General features: G+C 41.3%; 1 protein-coding gene across 2 annotated transcripts in view; it reads right to left on the reverse strand.

Annotated features, from left to right (window-relative positions):
* Window positions 1-10,494, reverse strand: part of ASH1L (ASH1 like histone lysine methyltransferase) — a 248,019-nt gene that overhangs the window by 15,528 nt on the left and 221,997 nt on the right. For both annotated transcript variants that reach the window (XM_017519812.2, XM_017519815.2), the window contains 6 exons: window positions 9,706-9,870; window positions 9,439-9,533; window positions 5,171-5,328; window positions 3,237-3,389; window positions 557-611; window positions 342-474 (listed from right to left, as the gene is read on the reverse strand). In XM_017519812.2, coding sequence (XP_017375301.1) covers window positions 342-474; window positions 557-611; window positions 3,237-3,389; window positions 5,171-5,328; window positions 9,439-9,533; window positions 9,706-9,870 — 759 coding nt within the window. The remainder of the gene's footprint in view (window positions 1-341; window positions 475-556; window positions 612-3,236; window positions 3,390-5,170; window positions 5,329-9,438; window positions 9,534-9,705; window positions 9,871-10,494) is intronic.

Genomic DNA, 10,494 nt, shown 5'->3' on the forward strand with positions numbered 1-10,494 from the left:
ATTTCTAACATTTACCTACACATATTTCTGCATATTACACATGTACTTATTTACTTGAGAAGAGAAACTAGAGATACTACTTAAATTTATTAAAATATCTATATAATGCCATCATAAAGGTTTGATACTAGTTTTTTATAATCTAGTCATATCATTGTCTTCATATATAGCCTTCAATAATATTTAGTATACAGTAACACATACCCCAAGGGTACTAATAAAAATGACTACCTTTTTCAACCAGAAATATGGTTAATAGAAGAAGGAAAAAATCTTAAACTTCTAGAGTAATTCTCTTCAGAACAAACTTGTGAAATCTGTCTGAAGTCAGTGAATAATACCTCAGCATTCCGAAAGACTTTGAGCATGTCAGCATCAAAAGCTTCCACTGTCTTATAGTAACCAGTGAGGATCTGCTTCTCTATGGTGATAAGATCTAGGGGATCAGAGATCTTCTCATAATAATCAGCATTCCTGGAACACAAAACCAGGGTGTCAATCTGGCACACTTAGCACTTTTTAAAAACTCAGATGATTCCCACAAATGTGAACCTACTTTTTCTTTGGGGGAAGGTTCAAAAGTGGAGCTGCCAGTGCTTGCCGGGAAGTATCTGCAAAAGAATGTGAGGTTTAGTAGAAAGACTCCACCATACAAGGGAGGCAAGCATCTCCTAACTGGAAGAGTAGAATCCCTCAAATTAAAAGTGAGAGAAAAATCCAAGTCTTTTTTTTTTTTTTTTTTTTTTTTAGACGGAGTCTCACTCTTGTTGCCCAGGCAGGAGTGCAATGGCACGATCTCGGCTTGCTGCAACTTCTGCCTCCCAGGTTCAAGCAATTCTCCTGCCTCAGCCTCCCAAGGAGCTGGGATTACAGGCGTGTACCACCACGCCCGGCTAATTTTTGTATTTTTAAGAGACAAGGTTTCACCATGTTGGCCGGGCTGGTCTCGAACTCCTGACCTCAGGTGATCTGCCTGCCTTGGCCTCCCAAAGTGCTGAGATTACAGGTGTGAGCCACCACGCCCGGCCAAATATCCAAGTCTTTTTAAGGCCTGTGAAAAATCCACTTTTTCAGAAATGTAGGTAAAGGCAGGGATCAAATGATAGTTCTAAGATTGCCTAGGATATGAAAGATATATCTGCTTGAAATGTAGCACGCTGTTAGTTGGGTAATGAGAAGAACTTCCTATGAAGAATAAGAGATGAGAACTTATTGAGGGTAATCTATTTAGGGCAAATTACTACTCAACCTCAACAAATCTTTTTTTTTTTTTTTGAGACGGAGTCTTGCTCTGTTGCCAGGCTGGAATGAAGTGGTATGATCTCGGTTCACTACAAACCCCGCTTCCTGGGTTCAAGAGATTCTCCTGCCTCAGCCTCCTGAGTAGCTGGGACTACAGGTGCACACCACCATGCCCAGGTAATTTTTGTATTTTTAGTAGAGATGGGTCTTTACCATGTTGGCCAGTATGGTCTTGATCTCTTGACCTTGCAATCCACCGGTCTCGACCTCCCAAAGGGCTGACATTACAGGCAAGAGCCACCATGCCTGGCCAAATCTTGTAATAGCAAAAAGAACATCTTACCCAAAAAGTGTTTTCTAGTTCTTATTAACTGCCCTTAATTAATATTAATTTGTTTGGCCAGGACGGGGCCCGGTCACTCATGCCTGTAATCCCAGCACTTTAATCCCAGCACTTTGGGAGGCCGAGGCAGGCGCATCACGAGGTCAGAAGATCAAGACCATCCCAGCTAACATGGAGAAACCCTGTCTCTACTAAAAATACAAAAAATTTGCTGGGTGTGGTGGCACACACCTGTAATCCTGTAATTCCAGCTACTCAGGAGACTGAGGCAGGAAAGTCACTTGAACCTGGGAGGCAGAGGTGGCAGTGAGCCGAGATCGCACCACTACACTCCAGTCTGGGTGACACAGCGAGACTCTGTCTCAAAAAAAAAGAAATAGTTTGGTTGGGCGTGGTGGCTCACACCTGTAATCTCAGCACTTTGAGAGGTTGAGGCAGGCAGATAACTTGAGGTCAGAAGTTCGAGAATGACCTGGTTAACATGGTAAAAAGGCATCTCTCCACCAAAAAATAAAAAAATTTGCCTGGCATAGTGGCACATGCCTGTAGTCCCAGCTACTCAGGAGGCTGAGGTGGGAGAATCGCTTGAACCCAGGAGGCAGAGGTTGCAGTGAGCCAAGATTGTGCCACTGAACTCCAGCCTGGGTGACAGACTGAGACTCTGCCTAAAAACAAAAAAAAAAAAGAAAAATTAATATTACTCTGTTGGGTATGGATCCAACTGAATTCCAGATATTAAATAATTTAGTACTGTATTGTGAATATTTTCTAGAATTAATTTTTCTTTAACAGTTACTCTGTATTATGAAAATGGAATTCATGTTGAGGGGCCACTTCTCATTTGCTACCATACTTAATTTCTGGCAATTTCACTAGAGAGTGAAAGAGCCTGTGTTTCATGCTCATAATGCAGTGACATGGTAGATATACTTACTGCAGTTTCATGTTAGGTCAGATGAGCCTACTTGAGAATGCAGGACGGACAAGGTGGCTCATGCTTATAATCCCAAAACTTTGGGAGGTTGAGGCAGGAGGATCAGTTGAGGCCAGGAGTCTAAGACCAGCCTGGGCAACATAGCGAGATCCCCTATCTCAACAAAAAAATACAAAAATTAGCCAGGTGTGGTGGCACCTAAGTCCCAGCTATGTGGGACTCGATCAAGATGAGAGGAGACTTGGGATTTGTGTGGNAAAAAAAAAAAAAAAAAAAAAAAAAAAAAAAAAAAAAAAAAAAAAAAAAAAAAAAAAAAAAAAAAAAAAAAAAAAAAAGGGAATGCAGAGAGTGTGATTTTTTTGGGGAATGTAAATGGAATATGTGCCTCAAAATTCAAAACTTTACATCTTACATCTTAGGGCAGTTTGGTCCCCTTTATATAAGGGCAGTTTTCCTCTTTATATCCTTAGGTTAACAAAACTGCAAAAAGCCACTATAATATCGAAGATAATCAAGAGACAGAGAAAGAAATGAAAAAGAAAAGAAATGGCCATGAGCAGTGGGTCACACCTGTAATCCAAGCACTTTGGGAGGCCTAGACAGAAGGATCACTTGAGCCTAGGCATCTGAAACTAGCCTGGGCAATATAGCAAGATTCCATCTCTACTTATTAAAATAAATTAAAAAAAGAACAAATTTGAAAGCGCTTATAGTCACCTTTATAAGAGATGATACCATCACAGATTTCTTTGAAGATCTGGGCGAGGCGGGCTGCCCGAGCCACTTCAATATTTTCCTCTGCAGCTGCCAACCGTCTTGTTCGAACAGATCGAGCTGTCTGCAGGGCAGAGAACTGGGTCATGAAGACATCTGGAAGAATAAAGTGAAAATTAAGTTTCAGGAAATGAGGAGCTCTACATGGCTTTATCTTTCCCAATGGATTCCTGCCATTTGCTCTATTTTCCCCTGAAGTGATTAAGTAGATTAGTGTTCTATCTTCTGTAAAGAAAAATCAGGATACATTGGAATTTATTGGAGATGAAATGCTGCAAGAGGGACCTTAGCTTAGTGCTCAAATACAGTACAGTATAGTAGCTATAAGTCCGGGCTCCAAAATCAATCTATTGGTATCTGAATTCTGGCTTCCCTACTTATTAGCTGTGTGATCTTGGGCAAGTTATTTAACCTGTGTCTCAGCTTCTCAAAAGTCAAATGGGAATAATGGTAGTACTTCCCTCATGAGGAAATAATGCAGATTAAATAAAACAGTGCCTTTAATGTGTTTAGCTCAGTGCCTGACATGTAAGTAATGATACCTCTTATCAGAAGTAGTAAACTAGTTAGGATATAAGTTCAAAGAATTTATGCCAATCAAATCATTGAAAGGATATATGATCCTGCACCAACTTTTTTAATCTATCTAGTTAGCATTCAGCATATCCCTCACACATCACACAGAATACTTCTACCTTTTGAGGGGAAGAAGGAAAGGATAAAAAAAGAGCATGATCTTTTGAACACTCTGTTTTCAATTAGAAAGGATGCTTGGACATGCTAGTTTCTCTGCTTTCAGTCTCTTCTGGATAATATCTGAACTCAGGAGTGCTGTTGTATTATTCATGCATGAAGGTTAGAAAAAGGAAATCTGATGTTTTTTGAGTATAGTACTAATCTGAATGTGAGAAAAAAAAAAGGTCTTTAAATTTATACTGACACTATCCGCCTCCCACCCCAATTTCCCCAGTGCATTTGGTATCACTATTTGCTCTGTCTGCAAGTTATTTTCAAGGTAGTAAGTAACAAAGAGGGCCCGCTATCTGTCTGATGCCTAATGACTATTTCAGACTATAGGTCATGTTTGAAAGGCTATAGAAGGAGGTTTCTTTCTATTCCCTAAAGAGAGGATAGCTGAAGAACTGGGATGGACAGGTTATTACTAATTAATGTACACATATTTGGATCCTAACTTTTCTGGGCAATACTAAAAGGAGTTGTTAAATAGATTATCTGATGGAAAGCAACTAAAATAAATTAATAGAAATGTTTTGGCCAGGCATGGTGGCTCAGGTCTGTAATCCCAGCACTCTGGGAGGCTGAGGTGGGTGAATCACCTGAGGTCAGGAGTTTGAGATCAGCCTGGTCAACATGGTGAAACCCTGTCTCTAGGAAAAACACAAAAATTAGGCTGGGGGCAGCACGTTGGGAGGCTGAGGTGAGCGAATCATGAAATCAGGAGTTCAAGACCAGCCTGGCCAACATGGTGAAACCCCTCTCTACTAAAAATACAAAAAAACTAGCTGGGCATGGTGGCAGGCGCCTGTAATCCCAGTTACTCGGGAGGCTATGGCAAGATAATCTCTTGAACTCAAGAGGTGGAGGTTGCAGTGAGCCGAGATTATGCCACTGTACTCCAGCCTGGGCGACAGTGCAAGACTCTGTTTCAAAAAAACTCAAAAAATATAAAAATTAGTCAGGCATGGTGGCGGGCATCTGTAATCCCACCAGCTACTCGGGAGGCTGAGGCAGGAGAATTGCTTGAACCTGGGAGGCGGAGGTTGGTTGCAGTGAGCCAAGATCGCACCATTGCACTCCAGCCTGGGCAACAAGAGCAAAATTCCATCTCAAACAAAGAAATGTTTCAAATGCTTTACCAGACTTGATATTCCCATCATCTCGGCAGATCCCATTCCAACGGGTATATAATGATGCTGAGTGAATATTATCACTGGTGTGCTTTACTTCCTCCTGTTTTTGACGAATCTTCTCCCAGTTTCGGACCAAGAATACATGATGCTTTAATACAAAGTTCCTGTAAGGAAGGAAAAAACTTCCTTTATTCATTAATTCAGTGAGCATTTACTACATGTCTACCCTATGTAAGCCATTGTTAGATGATATATGTGAAGTGAGCTGTTGTAGAGAATCATATGGGCAAAGTATTATTTAATTTTGAATCTTGAATTTTTTCACATTACACAAAACATGTACTATTTACATACAGCTGACAAATAACAATCAAAGGCTGCAGAGCTGGCAAGTGAAATAGCCTGACCAGAGAGGAGAGATTTATATGTATAAATTCTAAATACAGTTGCCAAGATAAAGTAGGGTCTTAGGATCAGCTATAACAAGGAGAACTGGACTGGCAAATAAAGGCAAAGATATGTAAGATGAATAGGCACTGGGCAAACTATGTTAGGTGCAGTGCTGCCACATGGTTCCCTAAACTTACTATTAATTTTTGAGATGGAGCCTTGCCATCTCGGCTCACTGCAACCTCTGCCTCCCAGGTTCAAGGGATTCTCCTGCCTCAGCCTCCCGAGTAGCTGGGATTACAGGCACCTGCCACCATGCCCAGCTAATTCTTGTACTTTTAGTAGAGACAGGGTTTCCCCATGTTGGCGAGGCTGGTGACCTCAGGTGATCCTCCCGTCTTAGGCTCCCAAAGTGCTGGGATTACGCGCCTGGCCCTTCTTCCCTAAATTTAAATGAGTTATGTGTATCTTGACTGATCCTATACAATTTTGATGATTCCATTATTCAATTTTCACGACAGCACATATGTAAATGCATGTGATCTTGGGTAAGTCTCAAGCTATGTGTCTCAATTCTCACTACAATTGAGATTAGACTAATTTTCTAGTTCCTGCACATTGGATGCCCCTAGTAGACATTATAAACTACTGACACCTGGGTTCCACCTCCGCAAATTCTGATTTAAATGGTCTAGGGTGTGGCATGGGCCTTGGGGGTTTTTCAAAGCTCCCAATGCTAATGGGCAGCCAAAGTAGAGAACTGGAGTGGTTTTTCTGAAATTGACAATTTATATGACTCAAAGGGAAATAGAATGAAAGGGACTAAAATTATATAACGATTATAAACAAAAATAAACTTTTAACAAATAGAACATACTTACTTTGTTTACTTCTGAAAGGGACAACTCTTACCTGAATACAGGGAACAGCAGAAATTACCACTAAAGATCCTTTCTATTGCTCTGTTAAAATGTCAACAAAGCAGGCATACTTTTTTTTTTTTTGAGATGGAGTTTTGCTCTTGTTGCCCAGGCTGAAGTACAATGGCGTGATCTCTGTTCACTGAAACCTCCGCCTTCCGGGTTCAAGCAGTTCTCCTGCCTCAGACTCCTGAGTAGCTGGGATTACAGGCATGCTCGACCACATTTGGCTAATTTTGTATTTTTGGTAGAGACAAGGTTTCTCCATGTTAGTCAGGCTGGTTTCAAATTCCCAACCTCAGGTGATCCGCCTGCACTGGCCTCTCAAAATGCTGGGATTACAGACATGAGCTAACGCGCCAGGCCAAAGCAGGTATTCTTAATCTTTTCCCTGCCATGGATTCCTTTGACAGTCTAGTGAAGTCTATGGAACCATTCTCTAAACAATTATTTTAAAATTACTTCAAAAAATTTAAATTGTTTAAAATTTGGGATTGGGCACAGTAGCTCACACCTGTAATCCTAGTACTTTGGGGGGGTGAGGTGGGAGAATCACTTGAAGTCAGGAGTTTGAGACCAGCCTGTCCAACACGGTGAAACCCCATCTTTACTAAAAATACAAAAATTAGCCAGGTGTGGTGGTGCATGCCTGTAATCTCAGCTACTTGGGAGGCTGAGGCAGGAGAATAGCTTGAACTGGGAGGCAGAGATTGCAGTGAGCCAATGTCGTGTCATTGCACTGCAGCCTGGGGGACAACAGTGAAACTCCATCTCAAAAAAATAAATATATAAAAATAAATAAAAATTTTGAATGATGTTTAATATGCAGGATTAAAAGAAAACAAAATATACTAAATTCATGCCCACACCAAAACACTAACTTTGAGAGTTTAGAAACATAAAATAATGTTTTATTTTTCCTTTTCCTTTTTTTTGAGACGGAGTCTTGCTCTGTCACCAGGCTGGAGTGCAGTGGCGATCTAGGCTCACTGCAACCTCTGCTTCCTGGGTTCAAGTGATTCTCCTACCTCAGCCTCCTGAGTAGCTGGGACTACAGGTACCTGCCATCACACCTGGCTAGTTTTTGTGTTTTTAGTAGAGACAGGGTTTCACCATATTGGTCAGGCTGGTCTTGAGCTCCTGACCTTGTGATCCACCTGCCTAGGCCTCCCAAAGTGCTGGGATCACAGGCGTGGGCCACCGTGCCTAGCCCATACAATAATTTTTAATGCACACTAAGACCTACTGGTAGGTCTAACAACCATAGTAACTGTGAGGTAGAGATGAACATAAATCATATTTCCATATATGTGTGTGTGTGTGTATGTGAAGGAGATGTGATCTCACTCCACTGCCCGAGCTGGAGTGCAATGGCACAATCACAGCTCACTGCAACCTCCACTTCTTCAGCTCCCATCTCAGCCACCTAAGCAGTTGGGACCACAGGCATGTACCACCATACCTAACCCTCTTTTTTTTTTTGTTTGACACACAGTCTCACTTTGACGTCCAGGCTGGAGTGCAGCGGCATGATCTCAGCTGACTGCAGCCTCTGTCTCTCAGGTTCAAGAGATTCTCACACCTCAGACTCCCAAGTAGCTGGGATTACAGACGCGTGTCACCATGCCTGGCTAATTTTTTTGTACTTTTAGTAGAGATGGGAGTTTCCCCATGCTCGCCAGGCTGGTCTGGAACTTCTGACCTTAGGTGATCCACCTGCCTAAGCCTCCCAAAGTGCTGGAATTACAGGCATGAGCCACTGCACCCAGCCCCAACTCATTTAAAATTTTTTTTGGAGACATGGGATCTCAACTGTCTTGCTCAGGCTAAGATATTTATAATGCCCATAATGATATGAAATATTTGTGAATATTAGTGACAAAGTCGTTTAACTGCTAACCCCCTCATTCTAAATACACACATACACACACACACACACACACACACACAGACTGCCTACTGTTATATGTGAAGGAAATGCTTTTTTTTTTTTTTTTTAAAGAAGCAAGTAACTTCTTAAAAAGGTGGCTCATGCCTGTAATCTCAGCTACTCGGGAGACAGAGGCAGAAGAATCGCTTAAACCTGGGAGGTGGAGGGTGCAGTGAGCCGAGACTGTACCACTGAACTCCAGCCTGCGCAACAAAGGGAAACTCAGCCTGAAAAAAAAAAAAAAAAAAAAAAAGGCAAGGTCTTTCCATGTTGCTCAGGCTGGTCTTGAACTCCTGGGCTCTAGTAATCCTCCTGCCTCAGCCTCCTGAATAGATGGGTCTATTCAGGAGGGATATGTGAAAATGTTACTGCATTTAGAAATTAGGCAATATAAACTGGTCTGGTGTGTTGGCTCACATCTGTAATCCTAGTGCTCTTGGAGGTCGGGGTAGGAGGACACCTTGAGCCCAGGAGTTTGGGACCAATCTGGGCAACATGGTGAGACCCTGTCTCTAAAAAAAATAAAAAAAATAAAAAAATTAGCCAGGTGTGGTGGCATGTGGCTGCAGCCCCAGTTACCTGGGAGGATGAGGCAGGGGTATCACTTAGGCCCAGGAGTTGGAGGCTGCAGTGAGCCATGACTGCAGTAAGCCAGTCCTCTGCTTTCCAGCCCGGGTGACAGAATGAGATCCTAGATCTCAAAAAAAAAAAAAAAAAAAAAAAAAAAAAAAAAAAAAAAAAAAAAAAAAAAAAAAAAAAGTAAGATTTGAGAAAAAACAAACAAACAAACAAAAAAAAGAAATTAGGCAGGGTAAGAATTTCTTTCCTCCATCCAAGTTCACAGATCCCCTAAACCAAAGCCTTTCACGTATGACAAAAGAAAGTGAATCAACAATATAGAAGTCTTGTAAAATTTTACACAGATAACCAATCGTATAATTTAAAAGGCAAAAGATTTATATGATTTGAAGAGAAACCAGAGTATACAATCATATGATTTAAAAAAAAGTTGGATAAGAATATTTCCTTTTTACCTTTCTCGATTGGACATTGGCTTCATCTGTAATTGGGGGGTCAATCTAGTTGGGGTGTTGATATTTTCATTAGGTTCCTCAGAGAGATGGCCTCTCTGAAAAAGAAATGGATCAGATTAGAGATTAAAAAAGTATCAGTCAGAAATAATCTCCAAGAATATTAAAACCACTCTTAAGATGCTACCCTCTGGTAATTCCCTTATGCTAGCAATTGCCTCTAAGCATCTCATGAACAGCTTTGGGGAAAATCATTAGATAATTATTTACCCTTTTCTTCAGCTTGTGCTTAGACTTTCTTTTCTCTTTTGACCGTCCTGATTTTTTGTGTGTGGCCATGGACTGGCTGTTTTTGCTGCTGGTGAGTCCATTCACACGCTGACTCTTGCCTCCGATGATTCCGCGACATTTCTCAAAGCCACACTTACAAAGTTGCTTTGAAGGGAAAGAGAATAATTTTTTTATTTTTATTTTTTTGAGACAGGGTCTTCCCTGTCACTCAGGCTGAAGTACAGTAGTGTGATCAGGGGTCACTGCAGTCTCAACCTCCTGGGCTCAATTGATCCTCCTATCTCAGCCTCCCCAGTAGCTGACACTACAGATGCATGTCACTATGCCAGGCCAATTTTTGTATTTTGTGTAGAGACAGGGTTTTCCCATGTTGCCCAGGCTAATCTTGAACTCTAGGGCTCAGGCAACTCCACCATCTTGGCCTTCTAAAGTGCTGGGATTACAGGTGTGAGCCACTGTGCCCAGCTGAGAATAATTTTCTTATAGCTTGCATTCTCATATGCTAGCTTAAAAAGGATTCCTGAGCATTTGACACACATTAAGTATAGATCAAGAAATCTGTACACAGGAGAAAACAACCGATTGATGGTAAAAACAGAAATGGGTTTCCACTGGAAAAGAAAAGATGGATTAAATTTTAGGAAAACTTCTTCCCCAGAAAAGTTAACAACTGAGTAGAGACCAAAAATGATAAGGCAATTTCTTTCTTTGGAGTAATTAGGCCCTATTTATCCCAGACAGGTGGAATACAGAGTAAAAAACTGTTCT

This window comes from Cebus imitator, unplaced genomic scaffold (assembly GCF_001604975.1).
Source record: "Cebus imitator isolate Cc_AM_T3 unplaced genomic scaffold, Cebus_imitator-1.0 Scaffold776, whole genome shotgun sequence".
Classification (NCBI taxonomy): Eukaryota; Metazoa; Chordata; class Mammalia; order Primates; family Cebidae; genus Cebus; species Cebus imitator.